This window comes from Euleptes europaea, chromosome 8 (genome assembly GCF_029931775.1).
Source record: "Euleptes europaea isolate rEulEur1 chromosome 8, rEulEur1.hap1, whole genome shotgun sequence".
Taxonomy (NCBI): Eukaryota; Metazoa; Chordata; class Lepidosauria; order Squamata; family Sphaerodactylidae; genus Euleptes; species Euleptes europaea.
Genome location: NC_079319.1, coordinates 46,358,781 through 46,383,469, shown reverse-complemented (window position 1 = coordinate 46,383,469; position 24,689 = coordinate 46,358,781). Strand labels below are relative to the sequence as shown.

The following is a 24,689-nucleotide window of genomic DNA, read 5'->3' as shown; positions in this document are numbered from 1 at the left end:
CTTCCCCTCCTCTCACTGGCCCTAGTAATGGGGCAGGGGCCCACAAGTTACAGGTAGCCAGAAAGAGATTCTGTAAGACCAAGGACCTTTTTATCAGCTGTCTGGCTGTACTCATGTCACACCAGGCTGTACTCATGTCACAACCTCTGCTTATAGGTGTACACTCTTTAACAGTATTGGGCAGTTTTCTGATGAGCCTTCTACAATCTCTGCTGAGGTTTCACTGGGAAGTGAGCAGTCTTGTCCTGTAAATGACCTTCCCAGGAAGGGAGTCATGGGCTCCCTGCTCGTTTAATTGGACTAAGTAGCCTCTTCTGTGGCTTGGCAGGAATCTTTAATTTATTCAATGTATGCGTCTTCCTACGCTTGCACAAAATTTAGATGTCAATGGTTTAATCAGAAGTGGGACAAACGAGCAGAAAAAGTTCTCAGCAAATTCTGGGTTGATAAAAAAGTAGCAAAGGGGCAGACAGATGAGCAGTTATTTATCTCAAGCAAGTCTGTTTATAGTTTGTGTCAGACCTACTGGCAAGGAAATCTGGCTTAGGTGAATATATGCACCAACAGGGTAATTTGTTGAGCTGCAAGTATCCTTGCCTGGCAGATGCACAAAGAAGACCAAGAAAGAATTAGCCTTAGGCCTAAGAAATCCTTGCTGGTCCACTGCTCCATGTAAATGGAACAAACGTTTTTATGATTACAGTTATTGTAAAGTTGGAGTGTGTCTCAGTGACAAAATGAAATTTCATGCTTAACTTCAGTGGGGTTTCTCCTTTTTAGAGGGTTTTTTTTTTTTTTGGCCCACCTTTTTTGAACGAACCTTGGTTGTCTGAAACACTATGGAGATACACATAATTTTTAAATCTTATTTTAAAGCACATACACATAGGGTTGCCAGGTCCCTCTTTTCCTCTGGCTGGAGGCTTTTGCATTAAAGCGTGTGTGCGTGTGCCAACACACGCGCTGCACTTCTGGTTTAGAACCTGAAGTGCCGCCTCGCAAAAGGCCTTTACCTCTTAGTTTGAGTGGTAAAGTGGCCTTTTACCACTCAAACTAAGAGGTAAAGGCCCCTCGTGAGGCGGAACTTCCGGTTCTAAACCGGAAGTACTGCACGCGGTATGCACGCGTGCGTGCACCTTTGCCCACCGACCTTCAGGTGGTCAGCAGGCAGAGGGGACAATTGGCAACCCTACATACACATCTGCTTTATATTGTCAAATCATTGCTTCATCCAGTTCTGTATTTATCTACCCTTAATAGCAGCAAGTGCTCAGGGTCTCCCGCAAAGGGAGGTCTTTCCTAGTGCCTGGGATCCTTTTACCTGATGATATTACAGATTATACTTAAGACCTTCTTTCGGCAAAGCAGGGCCTCTATTACTGAGCCATGGCCTTGTAATTATCTAATTATCATCTTAATTAGTATAACATAGAAAGAACATTTCAGCAATATAAATCCTGGTTACTCTCAGCCATCATTTTGTCTTGGTAAATTATATCAGACATTGTTAGTAGTTTATCCAATTGTATTGTTCTCTGTTCTTAGTGATTCTGTGACAGTTGGCTTGCTTCTCTTACAATGAGCATATTATATTTTCTTTTCTGCAGATAACATCTATAGAAATTTCAGAATATTCCTCAGACAATGAAAACATAGAAGAATGCCAAGTAGAAACTACTGCTGCTAATTTAGAACTGCCAAAAAAACTCCGGTTAAGTCTTGGAGCAGGGTCTGAGCTGGATACTGGAAGATCAGCAACTGAGTGGTTGAAATCTGCTCAGGCTATTCTGCAAACGCCTAAGAAAGAGATAGACAAGAGTTTGAAGAGCCTAGATAATTCTGCAAAGAAAAGAAAATTACTACGGTATATATATCTGACTCTTTACATGTAATGATTCAAATGTTAACCAGCACTACTTCAACACTGCAGACATCCACATAAGGGTTAAATATCTGACAACTTTGTTTTGGAAAGGAAGGGTTGTGCAACAAAAGTTAAGATAGTGACTCATCCCTGCAAGCTCAAATTATTTTTCAGAAGTTCACTAGATGATGAGTTGAGATCACAATATCTGTGTAGTTTGTCAAAGTATTCACATAACTAGTCCCCACCCCAAACAATCAAATATTTAACTGCTCAGATACAATCTCTTTTCACAACTATCCCATTTCTTTTTATATATATGGGCAAGTATTTGTTTGAAACCTTCCTGATATGAAAATTGTAGCTCATGTCAAATGATGATGTGTTTGAGGAATTCTTGAACTCGAAGCTGTGCCATGTGAGATTTTCACACATAACATGCTCTCAAACAAGTAAATCACCTGGTGAAAACTAAGATGACGATCACGTGAGAGGAGTAGATCATGTCAGGGTGAAGACTGGTGTAATTTAAAAAAGGGCTTATATTTTGTTCATCTGTGGTATGAGCTTGCCTTCCTCTTGGCTTTGCAATGCTGCGGACAGAATTCTGGTTTACCAGTCAGTCTTGCCTCTCCCACACAATTCATGCAAGCAGCCCATCATTTTCTTTTTAAAAGCATAAGCACTCTTATTATTCTACTTTTAAGAATGATTTTTTAACTATTGCAAAACCTCTCAGAATTGGGGGCAGAGGTTATGCAGGATGGGAGAAGCACTTGCTGTCCAAAGTGAGCCAATTCACGTGTAACGCCGTTAGCATTGTCATGAGCTTGTGTGCTCCTTCCTCTCCTTGTGTGCTCCAGTTCTTTTCTCCATGCTTTCTGTTTAGGTGTACCATTGTTTGCTTTTATGTCCGAACCAGCACACTACCATGTGTACTTGCCCATCAAACCAGAATGGGAAACAAAGATCAAAACATGGTTTCTAGTTTTCTGTTTGGAAGACAAAGCAATATATAGTTTGCCATTTCGGATGTAAGGGAAATAACAGTTTATTGTGAAAGAAAAGTTCAGGAGGGAGTAAGTGTGAATAAAGGGGGGAGGCTGTAGTTCGGCATTACATGTGAACCAGCCCACTACTGTCTGTTAAATGATCACATGAAGTCACAGAGTAGCTTAGTACAAAGCCCCACTCACAGTGAGCTGGTTCATGCTGTTTTCTTAACCTGAAATGGCCCCGTAATGCTGATATTTGGCCCATTGTGGCAAAGATACATGCAGCATACAGAGTGAATGTATGTTTGATCCAGCAGGGCAAGTAATACCTCCTTGAGACAGTTTAAAGTTGGGAAAACATTGTCATAGGATAGGATTAAACCTGCCCTTCCTTTCCTTGTACTGGGGTCCTTATTACCTCCTGTTTCAAACAAAGTGCTTGGGAGCTCCTGATGTGGAATCCCCAGTGTCATGTCTGTTTTGACCCTAACTTCTTTGTTTTTATCACTGTGAAATGAGGAGCTTGGTTTGTAGCTTTGAAGTAACACTCCTTTGCACTCAGTGCATGGTCTAACTTAGGTTAAGATTACTTGGAAAAAAATGTAAATTGCTGATGGGCTTGCAGTTAGGATTTTTGGTAGTGATAAATATTTGTAAGGAGGCTTTTTATTGCAAACTTTTAAGAAAGAAAGTATCAAAGCATTGAATGGCAGTACTGAATATTAGGTACAGTAGGCCTTGTTTGAGCCTGTAAGCTGTTGTTTAGATTTCTTTGCAAGCTACAAGCTACTACAACTACCTTTATACACAGAAAAAGGGAGCTAGCAGCAGACAGGCAGGCACATTTATGTACTGTTTGCGAACTTCTTTCTTTCATAAGTCTCTTTTGGCTGATAATTACGAGGATCTATGTGATTATAAAATATTCTGGACTTCTTGAGTCTTGTCATTTCCAAATAACTCATTTTTTTGGATTTCCATTTTTTATGATTTTAGCTGTTTTTTCAAAAGCATGGTTATTGAAATTATGAAACTTTTAAAAAGACAGTACTTATCTTCAAGGAACAGTTTCTGCTGTATAAACGTAATAGCTTAGAAGCAAAGTATATAAAACACATTTTTAAAAGGCAATCATTTAAATCCTTTTAGCATGTGTAGATTTCATGCTTTTTTGATGTTTAGCATTTAGACTTTTTAAAATCAAGAAACCAAACATAAATGCATTTTTAAACTATTCATGACTTGTCCAAGGTTGCTAATAAAATGAATCTGTTACTCTGTCCCAACATAAGCTATATATATCAGACACTTAGTTCAATATAGCATAGGTAAAGTCAGATGAAGCATCTCAGTTCTTCAAATGCTGTCTATGCCTTTAAACGCCTGTAGGCCGGTACACTGACCGGCTTCCTTAGTGCAATAATGCTGGGCCTCACGCAACAAAACACAGCGGTCCCCCCACCTTCGAGGGAATTTCAAGCATGGCCTCACCTGAACTTTTGAATTATAAATAGAAGCATTTGTTCAACATGTCACCAGCTCAAAGGCAACTTCAGCCAAAATGACTTTTGTAATGTGGGCTATATTAGATCTGAATTGTACTTTCCAACACTGCTGCAATAGTACCTGAAGCATATTTACACTGCATGCCATTCCCTTTTCCCCTTTCAAATACTGAACTATTTTAACCATGAACAATTTCTGGTCCACTGAAAGTGCACACTTGACCCAGCTTCTGAAATGAATCATGAGGTCATGTATGTGTAAAAATTATTTTGGGACAGACTCTTTGCCAGTGGTCACACATCTTCCAGTAATCTGCTGTAGGCCAGTGGTGAAAGTATACCCAACAGACAGTTGTGGCTGAAATTACACTCTTCGTTAAGAGAGTTGCACTGACCCAAAGAGTCCTCTCATACTGCTTTCGATTTACTCCTCTTCTTATTCCTGGAACACTGGAGATAAATAGTATACGAACACAGTTTCTACAAAATGGAGGTTGTACAAGATACCGAACATGTTTGCATTGGTTTATGCAAGTGTTCTTTTACAGAGTCCCTTTGGCCGTAAAGAGGAGTCCAGAAAGTATACTTTACATCTGACTTGTAGTATTTAGGTAAAAAAGTTAATCTAGGTATAATTGTGTAATCTTTTGTTCCCTGTAGAGGAGGACTAGCAGAACGATTGAATAGGCTGCAGAATCGAGAGAGGGCTACCGTTAGCTTTTGGCGACATCATTGTATTTCAGATTATCAAACACCAACAGGTAAGAAGTATAGTAGAACGTCTGTGTTTCCTAACTGAACTCTGTGGACCACTTCCACACAATATACCTGCTCTTGTTAGATTCATAGAATCATAAAGTTGGAAGGGACCACCAGGGCCATCAAGTCCAACCCCCTGCACAATGTAACTGGGTACATTGTGCAGTAACATTGTGCAGTAACTGGGTATCATTCCGATTCTTCAGTGAAAACAGGAAAAAATGTATTAGTGTTACAACATCAACATAATACAGGTAGAGTATCCCTTATCCGGACATCCCATATCTGGACTGATTCGAAAACTGGATCCTTCTGTGCTGCCTGCTTTTAGTGTTTCCTCTCACCTTAAAAAATAGAATACAGTATATTCTGCATCGTAGGTGAAGACTGAAAGCCTGCCATTGTTAGTATGTTCGTTGTTTGTTGTTGCTCTTGTTTAACAGCTGATACAGGTATTCTGGTGAAATAGTTACACCTTTGTCGAAGGCTTTCACGGTCAGAGTTCATTGGTTCTTGTAGGTTATCCGGGCTGTGTAACCGTGGTCTTGGAATTTTCTTTCCTGACGTTTCGCCAGCAACTGTGGCAACCTTTGCTTTCTGATGGTTCTGCTACGCAAATAGAGGGATCTCCTTTTATTGAGGGAAACTGGAAACTGGTAGAGCTTTGCGAGAGGTTGGCATGGGGAATCTTTGAACCAAATTTTACAGGAATGAGCGTATCAGTAGAAAAGGTTTCCAATAAAGAGGCTTTTTTGAATTTTAAGGATTTTATTAAAGAATAATCAAATTTTGTTGAAGGCTTTCACGGTCACAGTTCATAGGTTCTTGTAGGTTATCCGGGTTGTGTAACCGTGGTCTTGGAATTTTCTTTCCTGGCGTTTCGCCAGCAACTGTGGCAGGCATCTTCAGAGTAGTAACACTGAAGGACAGTGTCTCTCAGTCTCAAGTGTGTAGGAAGATATAGTCAGAAAGGGGTTGGGTTTGAGCTGAGTCATTGTCCTTCAAAAGTAATGTGCTAGTCATTGTCCTGTAAGTATCAAGATAATGTGCTAATGACGGTGTGGTATGTTAATATGGAACCATTGTATCCTGAAGTGATCTGTTAATGTGTGAAGTCCAAAGCTAATCTGCATGGCTATTGTTGACTACAGTCTTTGTTAGTCTGGAGGTTTTTTAGGACAGGAAGCCAAGCCTTATTCATTCTTAAACTCTCTTCTTTTCTGTTAAAGTTGTGCTGATGTTTATGAATTTCAATGGCTTCTCTGTGCAATCTGACAAAATAGTTGGTAGAATTGTCCAGTCTTTCAGTGTCTTGGAATAAGACCCTGTGTCCTGTTTGTGTCAGTCCATGTTCAGCCACTGCTGATTTCTCAGGTTGGCCAAGTCTGCAGTATCTTTCATGTTCTTTTATCCTTGTTTGTATTCTGCGTTTTGTGGTCCCGATGTAAACTTCTCCGCAGCTGCAAGGTATACGATATATTCCTGCAGAGGTGAGGGGGTCTCTTTTGTCTTTTGCTGATCGTAGCATTTGTTGTATTTTCTTGGTGGGTTTAAACACTGTTTGTAGGTTATGTTTTTTCCACAGGATATATTAGTCAGTTTTGATGTTGTATCCCTCTTTACCAAGGTTCCAGTAAAAGACACAATCTCATTGATTAACCAGATTTTTCCAGAAGATATAACAGCCTTATTTCACCATTGTTTGACAACAAGTTATTTCCTATGGGATCAAGAATTTTATGAACAGATTGATGGAGTAGCTATGGGAAGTCCACTCAGTCCAGTAATAGCAAACCTTTACATGGAATATTTTGAAAAGACAGCATTAGAATCAGCACCTTACAAACCTACAGTCTGGTTCAGGTTTGTAGATGATACATTTACTATTTGGAGCCATGGTGAAGAAAAATTAATGGACTTTCTAAACCATCTTAATAATATCCATCCAAACATTCAGTTTACCATGGAAAAGGAAATTGAGGGTAAACTCCCATTTCTGGATACCCTTGTCATCCGTAAAACAAACTCTCAGTTAGGTCACAAGGTCTACCGGAAACCAACTCACACAGATCGCTACTTACACAAAAACTCCAACCACCACCCCCGACAGAAAAGAGGAATAATCAAAGCATTAATGGACCGTGCAAGACGGATCTGTGAACCACAGTTTCTCAAGGAAGAAACTAATCATCTAAATCACGCATTGCTAGCAAACGGCTATTCCAAGAATGAAATCAGAAGGGCCATTAAACCAAACAAAAATCAGAAAACTCAGGAAAAACAGTCTTCCATAGGAAAGGTATTCTTGCCATTTATTAAAGGAGTCACTGATAGGATGGAGAAACTTTTGAAAAACATAACCTACAAACAGTGTTTAAACCCACCAAGAAAATACAACAAATGCTGTGGGACCCTACAGCAATAACCCAAAAGGATAAAGCACCAGAAGATTGCGATATTAAGATGGCGATATTAAAAGTATGGGAAAAGTACAAAAAAAGACTAAGTCCAACTCCACCATCAATAATGTCCCCGACGGAAGCATATCATGACAACGTTAAATTGAAACCAGCTGTTCATTTTACCTATAACGATATGATAGAGCCAACAGGTGAAATTAAAAGTTACACTGAACTCCAAAATAAATTTCAAAAATTAAACTGGCTAACTTATCTTCAATTGAGGTCGAATTTACAGAAAGACTGTTCATATCCCCGGCCATTTTGAGAACTGACAGAGTTTGAATTGATAATATCTAAGAAGGATTCCCATCTATTAGGAAAAATCTACAAACTTCTCCTGAAATATGACACAGAAGAAGAACAGGTGAAAACGAATATGATTAAATGGATGCAAAACTTTGGCGAAATGATCAATATGGAATCCTGGGAAAAACTTTGTACCTCTGAATTAAAGTATACTGTGTGCCAAGAAGTCAAAGAAAACTGGTACAAAACATTTTATAGATGGTATTTGACTCCAAATATGCTTTCTCATATGACATATCCGGGGGAAAAAGGTGTATGTTGGAAATGTCAAGATACAGACGGTTCTTACTTCCATGTTTGGTGGACATGTCCCAAATTACAATTGTATTGGAAACAGATTCACCGAGAACTTCAGATGATATTAAAAACGAAGATAACACGAGATCCCAAATATTACTTACTTAGTATGGTGCCACCAAACTTGCCTTTGAAATTTCATGATGTTTTTAAGTATGCCACAACAGCAGCCAGAACGGTTCTGGCAAGAACTTGGAAACAAACGCACATTCCCGAAATTGAAGAATGGAAAGAAAAACTTTTAGAGTACGCCAGTATGGCTAAAATGACTTTTGCTTTAAATCCAAAGCTTAATGAATCTATAGAACAATTTGACGAAAAGTGGAGGTCATTTTATACTTATATGATTTCTAGTTAAGTGAATAGATGACGTACTGACTAGTCTAAAATATAGAACAGGCAATACTTTTCTTAAAAGGATAATAGTTAAACAAATGACTGATATTTTTACTTTCATAATTATTTTCTATTTAGATAAACAGTATGGTACTTGACTGATATTTTGTTTGTAAACGACTGAGCTTATTTTCTAATGGAAATTGTAATGTTGTTTTTATATATTGAATGATTTACCTTTTCCCTTTTTTCCTTTTTGTACCCCTCAAAATATTAATAAAATTAAAAAAAAATACAACAAATGCTACGATCAGCAAAAGACAAAAGAGACCCCCTCACCTCTGCAGGAGTATATCGTATACCTTGCAGCTGTGGAGAAGTTTACATCGGGACCACAAAACGCAGCATACAAACAAGGATAAAAGAACATGAAAGATACTGCAGACTTGGCCAACCTGAGAAATCAGCAGTGGCTGAACATGGACTGACACAAACAGGACACAGGGTCTTATTCCAAGACACTGAAAGACTGGACAATTCTACCAACTATTTTGTCAGATTGCACAGAGAAGCCATTGAAATTCATAAACATCAGCACAACTTTAACAGAAAAGAAGAGAGTTTAAGAATGAATAAGGCTTGGCTTCCTGTCCTAAAAAACCTCCAGACTAACAAAGACTGTAGTCAACAATAGCCATGCAGATTAGCTTTGGACTTCACACATTAACAGATCACTTCAGGATACAACGGTTCCATATTAACATACCACACCGTCATTAGCACATTATCTTGATACTTACAGGACAATGACTAGCACATTACTTTTGAAGGACAATGACTCAGCTCAAACCCAACCCCTTTCTGACTATATCTTCCTACACACTTGAGACTGAGAGACACTGTCCTTCAGTGTTACTACTCTGAAGATGCCTGCCACAGTTGCTGGCGAAACGTCAGGAAAGAAAATTCCAAGACCACGGTTACACAACCCGGATAACCTACAATAATCAAATTTGTTTACACATTCACAGAAAACACACAAATCCCAATACATACAGAACTAGGAAAGCAAAGGTATAGGGGGTGGACACAAGTATTAAAGGTTCCCAGGGGAAAGTATATTTACTGTTCCAGGGAGCAGTTCTCTCCAGGATCAGAGGAGCATGCCGAATATATTAGGTGCTGTGAAACACAGGCAATATGGTGCTGCTGCAGTTGTCTTGTTTGTGGGCTTCCTAGAGGCACCTGGTTGGCTGCTGTGTGAACAGACTGCTGGACTTGATGGTCCTTGGTCTGATCCAGCATGGCTTTTCTTGTGTTCTTGAGGTCCAGAAAGAGGCAGCTGTGTGGAGAAGAGTAACGACCAGTGCTACTCGCAAGGAAAGGAAAACTGTACATTCAAGTACAGTGGCTTACATTTTGGATCCAGGAAAAATGCTAGCAATTTGCTATGGTGAATAGCGATATATTTATACCCAAGAAAGGAGTTGGGGGTATGGTCTCACTGCACCTGCTAATGACTTGTCATTGCCAGTGGACAAAAAGCTTGATTGCTCTTGATTGGGTTAGGAGTAGGATGGAGAAAGGAACAGGAAATGAGGTAGATCAGAAACAATTCCTAGGTACTTTTACCTAAGTACCCCTGAGCATTGTCTATAGAGTTGGAGGTAAGACTAGGTCTGGGAAAGTATATCTGCTAGGGTGAGTCAGAGGGCTTGGCCAGCAACTTGATGAGATTATTTGTGTCCATCCTGTTTCTCTGATTGGAGTTCTGTTCCTGAGGAGATTTAGAAAGGTGTGCCCTATCTGCTTCAGGAAAGAGCTAAAGAAATGCTAAAGAAGGCTGTCTTTTGTCCCTTTGTCTCCAAGTGATACCAGATATTCTTCCAAGGGGAAGCATGGTAAACAAGCCTGAACTTGCCCAGTTGGTTTCTGTAGCTTGGTACGGAAGATGAAGGCCAGGAGACCCCTTTTGTTTCTGGCTATATGGCAGCGTTCCATCCCTGCACACTTGGTCCAGTCCTGAACACCTCGCTTGGTGTACCAGGGTAGCCTAGGGTTGTTTGGATTTTGGCCTTGACAATGTTTTCCATGTTAAAAAGAAAACTGAATTGGATTGCTGTACTGCAGAGGTGCAGAATAGGAGCCAGTGTGGTGTAGTGGTTAAGAGCAGACCCTAATCTGGAGAACCGGGTTTCGGTTCCCCACTCCTCCACATGAAGCCTGCTGGGTGACCTGGGTCTCTCAGAACTCTCTCAGCCCACGTGGAGGCAGGCAAAGACTAATCACCTCTGAATGTCTCTTGCCTTGAAAACCCTATGAGGTCGCCATAAGTCAGCTGTGACTTGACAGTGTGCATGCACGCATGCACACACACACACACAGGTGCAGAATATGTGGCCTGAGGAGGGCTACATGCCATTTCCATCCCTGGCATGCATAATTTGATCCCCAACCCTTTAGTGAGATGTCAGAGATTGACTGCAACACTAATATAATGGAGGCATTGCTATGGCAACTGCAACATCTCAGCCTAAACCGAGAGGCTCTGATCTCCCTTGGGCAGAGCTTCAGGTTAGCTGAGGCTCTGCAATTGCCATTAAAAGTGCAGTGTCCAAGCTAGATCCAGTGGGAAGCCCAGATGATGTTTGGGAGAAGCCAGTGATTCTAAATTACCATTTTTAAAATAAATCTTAGCATTTAAATTAACCTTACCAACTAAATGTATGCTGGACATTATTTCACACATGTGAATTTTCACACAGCCTTATGGGAGCTAAATGCCCTGTCCCTAAGCATCCTTTAATTGCCTGACCATCCATGACCCTGCTGGATAATCTTTCTCACCTGCTTTGCAAATGCAGAAGCAGTGCCAAGAGAGAAACTAAACTCTACCATCACAGCTAGTGTGCAGCTGCAGAGCTGTTCAGCAGCTGCTTGAATCAGATGATGGCAAGGAGATCTGGGGCTCGGCTCACAAATGATCATTGCTGTCAAAAACGGTACGTTCCTCTGCTGAAACATGTTCACTAAGAGGTGTACGGCACCTTTACTTAAAAATGCAGTAACTATGTTTCTCGTTGTCCTAAGTGTCATATTCTAATACTAATACCTATGTAACAACTGGGCTTCTAAACATGGGTTCGCTGGAAAAAGAACTACGAGTATTTTTTCCCCATAACTGTATGTGGAATGTGCCCTGGTGATGGCACAAAGCAGGGCCTGCTATGGCCCGATTAGCAGTGATCAAGATCAGTTGAGTTGAGCACTCCTTCCTGACTGGCGCACATCTCTTATTTCTATCCACAGTGGCTAATGAGAGCACTGCAAATAATAGCTTCCAGTTGCAACACAAGTGAGTCAGTGAGTTAGTTTTATTGGAAGTATAGCTGCAGTTCATGCTCTATATTTCCACTACTTCCCATTTTATTAGCATTGTTTTCCTTTGTGATATTTTTAAAATTTGACAACTCACAGGATTGTTTCTAACTTCTGCACATCTTTTGCTTCTGTTGCTGTTGTTTAAGACAAACCTGCAAGAGACAAATCAGCTCATAGATCAATGGGAGGGGATTGGACCAACTTAACTTTTAGAGTCCTATTAAATCCCTCTAGAAACTCCATGGTATGCACATAGATCAGAATGTCTCTGATAAAAGAGGAGGCAGGAATTTCCCGATGAAGGTAAATCCTAGGTTCTGGCATCATTTGGGAATTGATAAAAACATTTCCAGAATTGCTGGGCTAGCTGGTGCCATTTCATATTGTTGAAATTAATACGGTATGCTCCATCTAAAAATAGAATTTGTGGCAGGAGTGAATATTGATGACAACTTGTTCTCTCTTTCTGTGGCTTTGTAGTCTAGATTTCCCCAGTTCATAGACTGTGCTCTGGCGTTTTCATTGTCTTTCTATTGCATCTAAGCACAGATAAACTTGCTTGACCGTGCTTTACAAAATTCTTATAGTTTTTGAACTTGTATACCTTGGAAAACACCACCTCTCCTATGCCCTGTTGCAATATCTGTAGGTAGCTGAGAATCGACTTTTGGTGGTACTTCCATATAGCAGATTCCCATATGGCTGATTCAAACAATCTAGTTAGTATCCAGAGCCTATAATATATCATTAGAGCCATTTACTGGTCGTGGGGGATTATCTTCATTGGTTTTTTTAAAATTTAATTTAATTTAATTTATACTATTTATAGTCTTCCTTTCTCAACTGGGACTCAAGGTGGATTACACAGAATGAGTCAATACAAGCAACAATAATTTACATTTACATTTATTGTTACGGCCATTAGCCAGCACATACAAGCAACAAGATAGGACATTCAATAAACAGTGAAATAGGTAGAACTAACCAGAAGTTTAAAAAATAGAACTGAAACAAAGCATAAGTGTCAGCATGACAGTGCTACCCTATTGCCTGCGTAGAAAAGCCCTCTTGAATCATCCTGATAACTGATTCTGATATCTGATAGAGCGAGAGTAATATGCACACTCCATCTAGCTCCCAATAATAGCCGAGGTTTGGCATCGGTACCAGCTGGAGTTTCTGAATTGATTTTGAGTGGAGACCAGTGTACAGTGCATTACAGTAGTCTTAGTCTTGATGTCACTGTGGCATGTATCCAGGCGGCCAGATCAACCTTCTCAAGGTAAGGGGCCATTTTCGAGCTAGGCTGAGTTGGAAGGAAGCCTTTTTTTGCAACTGCATTAACTTGCTTCTCCAGCAATAGTGTTGGGTCCAGTACAACCCTGAGGCTCTTAACTGAGTAGTAGCTGATGTGAAAGACCTTAGCCTGAGACCCTGACGAACTGCTGCCGATATGAGTAGATGGTGCTCATTTCAATATACCAGTGGTCTGACTCAGTATAAGGCAGCTTCGTGTGTATGTGTTCAAACTGCATCTGGTCTAGAATGCAGTGACCAGATTGTTAACAAGAGCCAGCCGCATGGATTAAGTTATGCCAATTCAACATCTGGATTTGTTTCTAGTGTGGTCCGAGGCCATATTTAAAGTACTGGTTTTTAACCTTTTAAATTCTAAACAGTCTGGTCCCAGGATATGTAAAGGGCCACTTACTCTCAAACAAACCTACCCATACCTTAAAAATTTCCTAAGAAGCTCTTCATGTGCTCCTGCTGTTTGAAACTCAGTTTGTGGCTACATGGGAAAGGCAGGTTATAAATATTTACAATTGCAATCTCAAGGCATCTCAGTTATTCATGTGAAATAAAAAAAATTGCTCCAGTGATTGATGTTGTGGGGATATAATATTGAAATGTTAGTCCGCGTGGTGCTAAAATACTGCTAACACAGAATTTACTGCTAACGGTCTTTCTTTTCATTGTCTTAAGTACCGCATTTTTTGCTCCTTAGGACGCACCTTTCCATAAGACGCACCTAGTTTTTAGAGGAGGAAAACAAGAAAAAATCTTGTTTTCCTCCTCTAAAAACTTGTCTTATGGAGCGAATGCTGGCTGGGCGCGTGCTCGTCGGGACGGCGCGAGCCGGCATTCCCCACCCCGATGGCCAGCTGGGAGGCGGGCGGGGCCGCACAGAGCGAGCTGGCGCACGCTCACAGTCAGCTCTGCGGCCCCGCCCGCCTCCCAGCTGGCCGTCAGGGTGGGGAACGCCGTCTCGCGCCGTCCCGATGCGCATGCGCCCAGCCGGCTCTGTGCGCCCTACCCGCCTTCCAGCTGCCGGTGCGCACAGCGCCGGCTGGGCACGTGCGCGTCCAGACGGCACGAGCCGGCGTTCACCGCCCCGATGGCCAACTGGGAGGCGGGCGGGGCGCACAGAACCGGCTGGGCGCGTGCGTGTCGGGATGGTGCAAGCCGGCATTCCCCGCCCCGACGGCCAGCTGGGACGCGGGCAGGGCTGCACAGAGCCGGCTGGGTGTGTGCGCCGGCTCGCTCTGTGCGGCCCCGCCTGCCTCCCAGCTGGCCGTCGGGGCAGGGAACGCCAGCTGGCACCATCCCGATGCTCATGCGCCTAGCCGGCATTCGCTCCATAAGACGCACGGACATTTCCCCTCACTTTTGAGGAGGAAAAAAGTGCGTTTTATGGAGTGAAAAATACGGTATTTGAACCTCACTTACTTGTCACTGTACTTGATAGCTTTCTTGCTCTCAGTTTTAATAAATGCTAAAAATTATTATATTAGACCCAAAGGGGAATAGCAAGTGGCCAATGTTCCATTTGTGTCCACCTATCACCTCTGTTTTTACTATGTTGAAAACATAGCACAGAATCTTCTCAGGTTTTTGCTTGTGAGAGTTAGGAGTTTGGTGTGTTTTTGGTGTGTTTTTTCCAGAGGAAAACAGAGACCTGAAATGAACCCAAATCCAGAAACTGGTTCAGGAAAAGTTTTTGAATTGAATTACCTAATCCTTAACAGAAGTGAATTGAAACCAAATCCGAACTTAAAATCTCTTGGTTGCTTTGTATCTGAACTGGAACAGAACTCTTAAAAACAAAAAGTGGTAACCTGTTCTAAACAAGTGATTCAGTAGACAAGCACTCAAGTGATTGTTTTGTGTGGTAGCTTCTCTCCCCTCCAGCTATTTTTGAATAAGTTTTTCCCAGAGGTGTTACCAGAAAAGAAGAGATAGAAGAGCAGATTAAATTGGTAGGGAAAGGCAGGAACTAGTATTCCTCCTGGTGCTAACTGAAGGCTTTCCTGTCTTGATGTACAGGATTTTTGAACTAAAGCTAGAAGGTTGTTGTCGTTCCTTAGCACTGTAGTTGATTCCTGTCCTCCATGAAAATAAATGTATCTGTCTTCAAGACAGTCTACTATAGATAATTCAAAATTAAGATAACAAAAGTGAAAATTTATTAGTCTACTTTGATGCTTGCCTTGAGAGAGTATCAGTAATGGTAGACCTTTTAAACTGATGGAATATTCAGATTTTTTAAGAAGTCCCTTCTTGAATGTTTTTGAAATAAACCAGCAATAAATTCTGACTTGGATAGCTCAAGCTAGCCCTATCTCATCAGAACTCAGAAGCTAAGCAGGGTCGGTCCTGGTTACTTCTTGGATGGGAGCCCACCAAAGAAGTGTTGGGTTGCTTTGCGGAGGCAAGCAATGGCAAACCACCTCTGAATGTATCTTGTCTTGAAAACCCTAAGGGGGCTCTATAAGTTGGCTGAGACTTGACTGGAGGGAAAAGCTGAAAATGTGTGAAATAAAGTTGTCTCTGTGCAACCAAAGTATGTACCATCAAGTTGCAGCCAATGTATGGCAATCCAATAGTGTTTTCAAGGCAAGGAACATTCATAGGTGGTTTGCCATAGACTGCCTTTAAGTAGCGATCCTGGACTTCCTTGGTGGTCTCCCATCCAAATACTTACCAAGGCCAGCCCTGCTTAGCGTCCGAGGTCTGATAAGATTGGGCTAGCCTGGGCCATCCAGGTCATGAATAATGAGTACTACTGAAACCAAATGTTAATAGATTCCCTAGAAGGAAATATGTCACTTAAAATGGCTTGAATATATTTTGAAAACCAAAAAATTCCAGGCAATAATGAAATGACCCCCAAGCTGCCCCCCCCATATCTGAACAGCAAAAAAGGGTTGGTTAGGTAAAATACAGTTCTTGAATAAAATATTTTATGATTAGGCCCAAAATTGGCACTTAATACTAGTTTGTACAGACTGTGTAAACCTAACAGCTCCACTTTCTTCATTTATGGCTTGAGTTACTGCTTCTGTGTTCAAAAACTTCTCTTGCCAGATGCCCTCTGGCTGAGTTGGATATACCTGTGCTCAAGAATGTGGAACCTTCTTCTGCTGAAAATTAGAACAATAAAAGAATGATATCATATAACTGATGATAAACTTTGCTTATTACCTAATCCTTAACAGAATTGTACAGTTGGAACGAACCATGACCCTGTATCCTAACTGTTCCCCAAATATTCCCTCCAAATATCAACTTCCTAGAACAGCTGCTTTCTTTGCTGAGCAGTTCTTAGGACTTGCATAGTTTCTTTGACGCTTTCGCTTATACTTTCTTTCTGTCTAGCTACCAGCACCTCCTAAGTGAGCTATGTCATTTTTCCACAGTGATTTTCAGAACACAAAGTAGGAAGGCTAGTGGGAGCACAAAAAGGAAAGCAAAATATATTATGACACTGAATAAGATAGTAAGTTTATTCTGTGTTGGTGCCATCAATTTGTTGATGACACCTAGCTGTATTGATTGTTAACATATGTCCCCAGAAGTAACTGTTTTGATATTTGAGCAGTGTCTGAATGCTGTGAATACTGAGAAATAGATGAGGGCGAACAAGCTGAATAAGAATCCAGAGAAGGCCATGGTGAAGTTGGTCAAGAAAACTGATGTGTTGGAAGTGGTTGACTTGCCAAATTGGGGTTTGGCTGTCTTTAGTTTTAGTGAATTTAGGTCTGAGAGCTTGTTTTAAGTCTTGATTGTGTGAAAGTCTAGGAGAGCTGTGGCTCAGTGATTAAGCATCAGCTTTGCATTCAGAAGATCTCAGGGATCCTAAGGACTGAACCTGGGATCTCCAGTTATAAGGATCGGGTAGATGATGAGGAAGTCCTCTACCTGAAACTCTGGAGAGTTGCTGCCAGTCAGATAGAGAAAAGTAACAAATGGTCTGACACGGTATAAGAAGTCCTTCATATGTCTTGTATTCCTGAGCCAAGTTCTGCTAATGAAGAAACATGTTGGAGCCGTTGCTTAGGATTCTTTTTAATGTCCACTTTGTGAGTAAACGGTATTCCTTGTTGACACAACTGATCTGGCCAAACAGATCTATGCATCTGCAACCTCAGGAATGTACTGTTGAACCATGCTTTTATTTAGGACAGTTCTTGAAAATAATTCTGAAGCTTCATTCAGTGCAGAATACAGATGTTCATCTGCTGACTGGGACTTGTTGCTTTGTACACAGAGTACCAGTATTAAAACACTTGTTTTGGCTACTGGTATAATTCCTGGTTCAATTCCAGCAGCTGATTCTTACTTTAAGTCCTTTATGTTCTGAGATGCACATATCTAAATGACAACCTCTTTGAACCTAAGTGCCAGCTCCATTTTGCTCAACACTTTCTGCTCACAGCGGTTCACATTGCTGCTCCCTGTTCTAGGTGTTTTCTGTTGTTGCATGTGTTCTCTTGAATGAGCTTCTGGAAGCAGTGCAAAAGGTAACATTTTTACCAGCCTTTTGGAAGGCTTCCAAAGCAGTACCGTGCCATATTAAAGTCACTTTATAACTGTGTAACTGTAGGCCCCTTAAAATAGAAAATCTGAACTTTCTGAGAAGGTTCAACATACGGAATTAGAACACTCAAGTAGCATCAAGATATATAGTGTACAAATTTCTCTCTCTTCCAAAATGTATTTTTGAAATACGTATTTTGTTTGGACTGAAGTCTTGTACATTGGGGGCAACTGCTCTTAAAGCCTGTACCAAGTAGACTTTTAAACATTCGCCATCCCATCCTTCTGCTGTATTGCAGTAGTCAGTTTCTGGCTTTCCAGGCATTTGTATTCTTTTATAAACTTGTTAAATCTAGATATCTGAAAGCAAATAGCAGTAAAGAATAAAGGTAAGGCAGGCTAGTCACACAAGGATCATACAGGGCCTAATTGTTATGGCAGCTGCATGCACAATGCTTACGTATTACTGGAACAGAACTCCTTTGATGTGGTGCTTTAAAACCCTTCTTGGCTGTACTTCCTAACCTGTTCAGAAACCCTGGTAAACTATACTCAAGCGTCTCTTCTGATGCTGAAGTATTCTAAGTGTCAAATGGCTATTCCTAGCTGTGCATCTTTTTAAAACTGTGCCCAAGCTTCTATATCTGCCTCCGCTAGAAGATATTATGGATTATTAGATGAGAAACTGTGAGCAATCTGGTGAGGGAGAAAGATAATCCCACCCTTCCTCCTGGAATCTTCAAGCTCTCAGCATAGTCCTCATCAGACTGTTTTTTTGAGGGTTTTCTCGTTCAATCCCCCCCCCCATTTTGTCTGTGGGTTGCCTGGGTTTGCTGCTTCATTTATAATTATTTATTTATTTATCCCATCATTCTTATAGCTCACCCTCCCCAGCAGAAGCCAGGCTCAGGGGTAGTAATGAGGGCTAGTCACTTCAGTATTGGATACTGTGAATGGTTGGGAGCTTTCAAAATATCAGAGGTTGACTTGGGAATCTCATCCCACTCTTCAGAATTATTCCCTTCAGGCTTCCCTAAGTTCTCAGGGGCTTCAGCAGGCTGATTTTTTCTCTTTCATACTTTCCCCCTTTAACTGACATTCAACTGCTCTTAACATTCCATACCTTAAGAGCTTATTTAGTTTTCAGTAAGCCATTTTAAGCCCTCCCCCTTTTAGTTCACCTCGTCATATTTTTCTGAATGTTTGGGGAGTCCCCCCAAGTTTCTAGAGATCCCATCTGTTATTGGGTGTGGCTTTCGTTATCCACATGGGACAAGACAGTTTACTATTGGATATGACAATGGTTTGCGCATTCAAGAATTGTACATTGTAACTCACATGTTGACAGTTACATTGGTAAAATTATTTATTTTATAACTCTAGTGATTTAAGTAACTAAAATAAATACATACCGGTAGTTGAAAAATCTGCTTTTGTGGCATGCTGGTGCCCCTTAAGTTTGGGCTGCTGGCCTTACTTGGTAAGCTCCATTAGACAGCATTTTAGATAAGTCTTCATTCACCTTTGGGTGTCTTCCCCTTGCCAAGTAAGAGAACTTAAGCTCTGGCAAACCTTCAGTCTAGCAAGGGCTGCTCATATTTATGAAACTGTCTGCCTGTTGATTGTCCACATTGGTTCAAATAAAATTCCAGCTTATCGTGGCAACTATTATACTTTGTAAAACACTAAAGTATTACTTTAAAGCATTTTGATGAAGAGTAATACATTTTATCTCGCAACACAACTATGTATAAAGGTGATGGATTAATGTGCATGTATTGAAGGCTTGTACGGTGGTTTTTCAAAATTGCCAGCAGGCTTATTATCCAGTTCTGTGCTTGCAGCGAACAAGGAAAAAGAATGAGAAGGAAGCAGGGAAGCAGTGTATTGTTGCGTGTTTTCCCGATCTCACTAGTTTTGCACTGCTTAATTTTCAGTTGGTAAGCCTGGTATACTAATGGTGAAGATCTTGGAAATGCATGAAGAATGCATTCTGTGCATAGCTATCTGCCATCAGTTGGAACAAATTTGTGCTGCCAATTCTTCTGCAGAAGAAATTCAGCCAAGAATCAAAGTTCTTTTTGCGAAAGAAACAGCCACTCATCTCAAGGCAGCTCCACAGGATGTCATATGTATCCATCCTCCTTGGTAAGTACGAAAAATAGGCTCTAAATAATAGCGTGATTGCTTATTTTATTAGAACAGTTTGTTGTGCTGTTTTAGAACATGCTTAGGTGTTAGTACAGCACAGTACAAGATACCTAGCCTATGATTTTGGTTTATATTGCTCACAGAGTAGCCTGGCAACTCTTGCTTCTTCCCGTACTGCCTGTGCTCTCATAAATGTATTTATTTCTGTGTATTAGAGTCTGCTGTATTTTAGGAGGTGCAGATAAGGGAGAGCCAGCGTGGTGTAGTGATTAAAAGCAGTGGATTGGAACAGTGGACTCTAATCTGGAGAACTGGGTTTGATTCCCCACTCCTCCACATGAGCAGCGGACACTAATTTGGTGAGCCGGGTTTTCCCCACTCCTACACATGAAGCCAACTGGGTGACCTTGGGCTAGTCACAGCTCTCTGAGAGCTCTCTCAGGACCACGTACTTCACAGGGTGTCTGTTGCGGGGAAGGGAAGGGGATTGTAAGCTGGTTTGAGTTTTCCTTAAGTGATAGAGAAAGTCGGCATATAAAAACCAACTCTTCTTCTTCTTTAACCGTACACATTGGCTTGGATCCTAAGCCTTGTTTCTGCTTGAGGAGCATCCTCGTCTGTTGTGGAGGCAGTCATCCACTACAGAGTCCATTCATCTGGCATTAGCCACTTCTACTCATGCAAGATCAAGATCTTTTAATAAGCTGAAAAGTGTCTGATACTCAAGGGACATGGTCTACTAAGGAAGAAGGGTGCAAACAAAAATAAGGCTTAGGGTCCAAGCCACCGTTTTTAGTTTCAAGTGTGAAACAAAAGAAATTAAATTCTAAAAATAGGAATGCCAAATGTGTCATCACATTTGACTATGATGGTCGTTCAAATGATGGACAAGAAGATTTTGGTCTGGCAGCAGATGAACTGTACCCTGCAGTGTTTTCCAGCTCTGAACAAGGGGAAAAAAGAAGCCCCAAACAAACAAAAATCAAAGAGATTCTGTGTATCTTTAATTCCTCTATTTATCACATTGATAAAGACAAGCTCCCTGGATCAGTGGTGCAGCAGGCAGATCAGGGCCAACAAGGGATATTGTTATTGCAGACCTCTTTGATACTGTATGCTTTTTAGAAGTTATAAATATTCAGGCAGACAAAGCGTGGGGGGGGGGAATCAATAGTCAAATCCCTACCATCAAAAAGAGAGTTAGTTGTCTTTTTCATTCTTCCTTTGAAGTTTTGGAAAAAACCAAAGGGGAAGAGTTCTGATAAGGGCAAGAACCACCCCAAGATAAAATTCTATAGAATTCAGTCACTGGCTGTAAGGTTTCTGCTGCAAGAAAGATGTAATTATAATCTTTAGATGATTACTCCTTCAAAGATCTTTAGAGTTGGAGATTATAAACTATCCCTAAGGACTGTTCCCCTTGAAGCATTTTTGGTTAGTTTGCGTGTTTTGTCATGGTTCACAACCTGTTCTGAGAGATAATAGCCCATTTTTTAAAAGTTTCTTAAATGGTAGGGTTATCGTCTGTCAAGCAAATTATCCCTAGCATAACTTCCATACTAACCATACGTTGGACAATCAAATCTTCAGAATTAATTTTGGGATGGAGAAGACATTTAGTCTGTTTAGTCTGTTCAGAATCCATCTTTCATGAAATTATTCCTGAGACAGTGGAGAGAGCTTTTGATTTATTCTTTTTATTTTTTAAAGAGGATAACTCTTGTCTCCTCTGAACTTTTCGCACATTTTTTCTGCTTTGATTATAAATACCATTGGAGATATTATGGCCTAATCTGAGTATCTAACATTTGTTTTTTGTTTGTGGAGAAAGATATTGAGCTATGAAATGAATGAAAATGTTCCAGTGTAAAAATATATCAGAAGGCTATGCTAGAGTCAGATTTCTTCCTTTGTACCAAGAAACTTTACAGCCTTTACAAAGGAGGAAATTCCAAGGATGCTGCAGTGACAAAAGTGGTTAGTGGGTTTGTTGTCTGCTGACATCAAACAAAAAATAGTAGACAGTTTTGTTAAAGTCAGCTAAAATATGTGTAATAAGGAATTAACTCCATGCTAGATTTAGGGCTTTCAGTTACATATGGCTGTTGAAATGTGTTCCTATGTGTGTTTAATCCCTGTATAAATTCCACTTTTTATTGAATAAGCCAGTGGTGCAGCTCAGATCTGACTCATTCCTACGTAATAACAATTTGCTATATAGATTTATATTGGTACGGATGGGAGGCATATTATTTACGTTATTTATAGTCTGTCTTTCTCACTGGAACTCAAGGAGGATTACACAGAATAAGTCAATACAATCAACAAGATGGGACATTAAATAAACGATGAAATAGGATGTGGGTTGTAGAACCAACCAGAAGTTAAAAAACAGAACTGAATCAAAACATAACTATAAACATGACATATTAATTGATGCAAAATTACATAACAGGATCCAATTTACAGCAAACTCTGCAAGTAGTACAGACCACAGTCCTTAATCATTTAAGTAAATTTGTGAAGCCTGTTGTACAGTGCTACCCTATTGCCTGCATAGATAAGCCCTCTTGAATCATCCAGTTTTGCATAGTTTGCGGAAAGGCAGGAGAGTAGGAGCCTTCCTGACCTCCTCAGGCTGGCCATTCCATAAGGTGGGGGCCACAACGGAGAAGGCACATGTACAAGCAGTTGTTGATTTTCCCATTTGCAGATTGGCACCTGAAGAAGGCCCTGCTTGGATGACCGAAGCTGTTGTGCCGGAGCATAGGGAGAGAGATGGACTCACAGATATGAGAGTCCAAGGCCATTGAGGTCTTTATATGTGATAGCCAATACTTTAAATTGAGCCTGGTTACTGATGGGCAGCCAGTGGAGTGACTTTGGAATGGAAGGAATGTGCATGCTCCATCTAGTTCCCAATAACAGCCAATCTGTGGCATTCTTCACCAAGTGGAGCTTCTGAATTGATTTTGAGGGGAGACCAATGTACAGCACATTACAACAACCTAGTCTCGATGTTACTGTAGCATAGATTCAGGTAGCCAGATCAGTCTTCTCAAGATAAGGGTCCATTTTTTGACGTAGGCTGAGTTGGAAGAAAGCCTTTTTTGCAACTGCATTATCTTGCTTCTACAGCAATAATATTAGGTCTGGTATAGCCCTGAGGCAAGGATCAGCTTAACTGGAGCATAATGTCCTTCAAAACCAACCAGCAATCTTCACAACCAGCATTATAACCACCGCGTCACTGACATTGGACTTTGAGGAATGGCCTTGCAATGGCTGATTTCATTTCTCCAAGGTTGGGGACTGAGAGTGATGACCTGATTTGTGGCGTCCCTCAGGGGGTGGTCCTCTCCCCAGTGCTTTTAAATATCCAGCTTTATCTGCTGATAGACGGTCGGCGGGTACCATCCCCAGTACCCTGGCCGAGTGCCTAGGGGCCATGATGGAAGGGGTTAAAAAAGAGCCAGCTGAAACTGAATCCAGTAAAGATGGAGGTAATGTGGCCGGGATGAAGCGATGCAGGTCCGGGAAGTCAGCTCCCACCTCTTGACAGTCTCCCTCCTTCTGCCACTGTCAGGAGTTTGGGAGTTATTCTGGGTGCCTCCTTTACGTCGGTGACCCAGATTGCAAATGTTGCCGGGATGCCGTTTCTCCATCTTCATCATGCCCGACAACTACCCATGCAATGGTCACCTATAATGCGCTGTATGCAGGGCTGCCCTTTAGACTGCTCTGGAAATTACATTTGGCTCAAAATGGAGCTCACTGATCCTTACCAGGACCCCTTGGACAGCACATATTCAACTAGTGCTCCATCAGCTGCATTGGGTCCATACTGAGTCCTGGATCAAGTTCAAGGTGCTAGTGCTTACCTTTAAAGCCCTATATGGTCTGGGACCCTCATATTTATGAGACCGCCTCTCCCATTGTCCCCTTCCCCCACTGAGAATTTTGTGTTCAACAGGTGACAACAAACTGGTAATCCCTGGCCCAAAGAATATCCAGCTGTCCTCAGCCAGGGCCCTGGCTGTGTGGCCTCAGCCTGGTAGAACTCTCTGTCTAGAGAGATGTGAGCCCTGCAGGACCCAACTCAGTTCTGCAGGGCAGTGATGGGCTATGACATCAGCTGGTCGCCCCATCCACTTGCCTGTGTTCCTTCTGGGGAGTGGCTTCTGGTCTCCCGTGGAAACTGCTGGGAGCCACTGGATGTGTCAACTCACCCTCCCCTGGCAGTGCTAGCACCGGCCTATGCCGGCATTGACTGGGTCTTTTCCCTCCATGGAGGGGAATGATTACATGCCATCTTGGAGTTTTAATGTTATATTATATTAATTATAATTTTGTGTTAATTTGATGTATTTGTATATTTATTGGATTTTAATTTTATATGCTATATGTTGTTAGCCACCCTGAGTCCTGCTGCAGTGTGGGAGGGGGAGGAATAGAAATCAGATTTAAAATAAAATAAAGTACTTCTGTCTTTCCAGAGTTTAGTTTCAATAAATAAAGTATTAAAATACTTTTAATAAATATTTAATGAAGTATTCAAATACTTTCAGGTGGCTCAGTCTAAATATGTATAGTGACAACTGATTTTTTAAATTATGAATTACATGTCTGCCACCTGAAATAATTTTAACTTGTAAAAAAGTGCATGTCAATTTTTTGTCTCATAATGAAGCCATCAAAAAGCCACATTTTATTGCAAAGATTTGATCACAAATTTACATTATTATTACAGAGAAAGAAGTGTAGGAATGAAAACTAGTTCTTTCTACATTAATAGGTTGCTTTAGGTCTTGCC

General features: G+C 41.0%; 1 protein-coding gene across 1 annotated transcript in view; it reads left to right on the top strand.

Moving 5' to 3' along the window:
• Positions 1-24,689, top strand: part of SPIDR (scaffold protein involved in DNA repair) — a 193,533-nt gene that overhangs the window by 64,199 nt on the left and 104,645 nt on the right. The window contains exons 6-8 of the mRNA XM_056854920.1: positions 1,608-1,864; positions 5,025-5,125; positions 19,663-19,873. Of these exons, the coding sequence (XP_056710898.1) occupies positions 1,608-1,864; positions 5,025-5,125; positions 19,663-19,873 (569 nt within the window). The remainder of the gene's footprint in view (positions 1-1,607; positions 1,865-5,024; positions 5,126-19,662; positions 19,874-24,689) is intronic.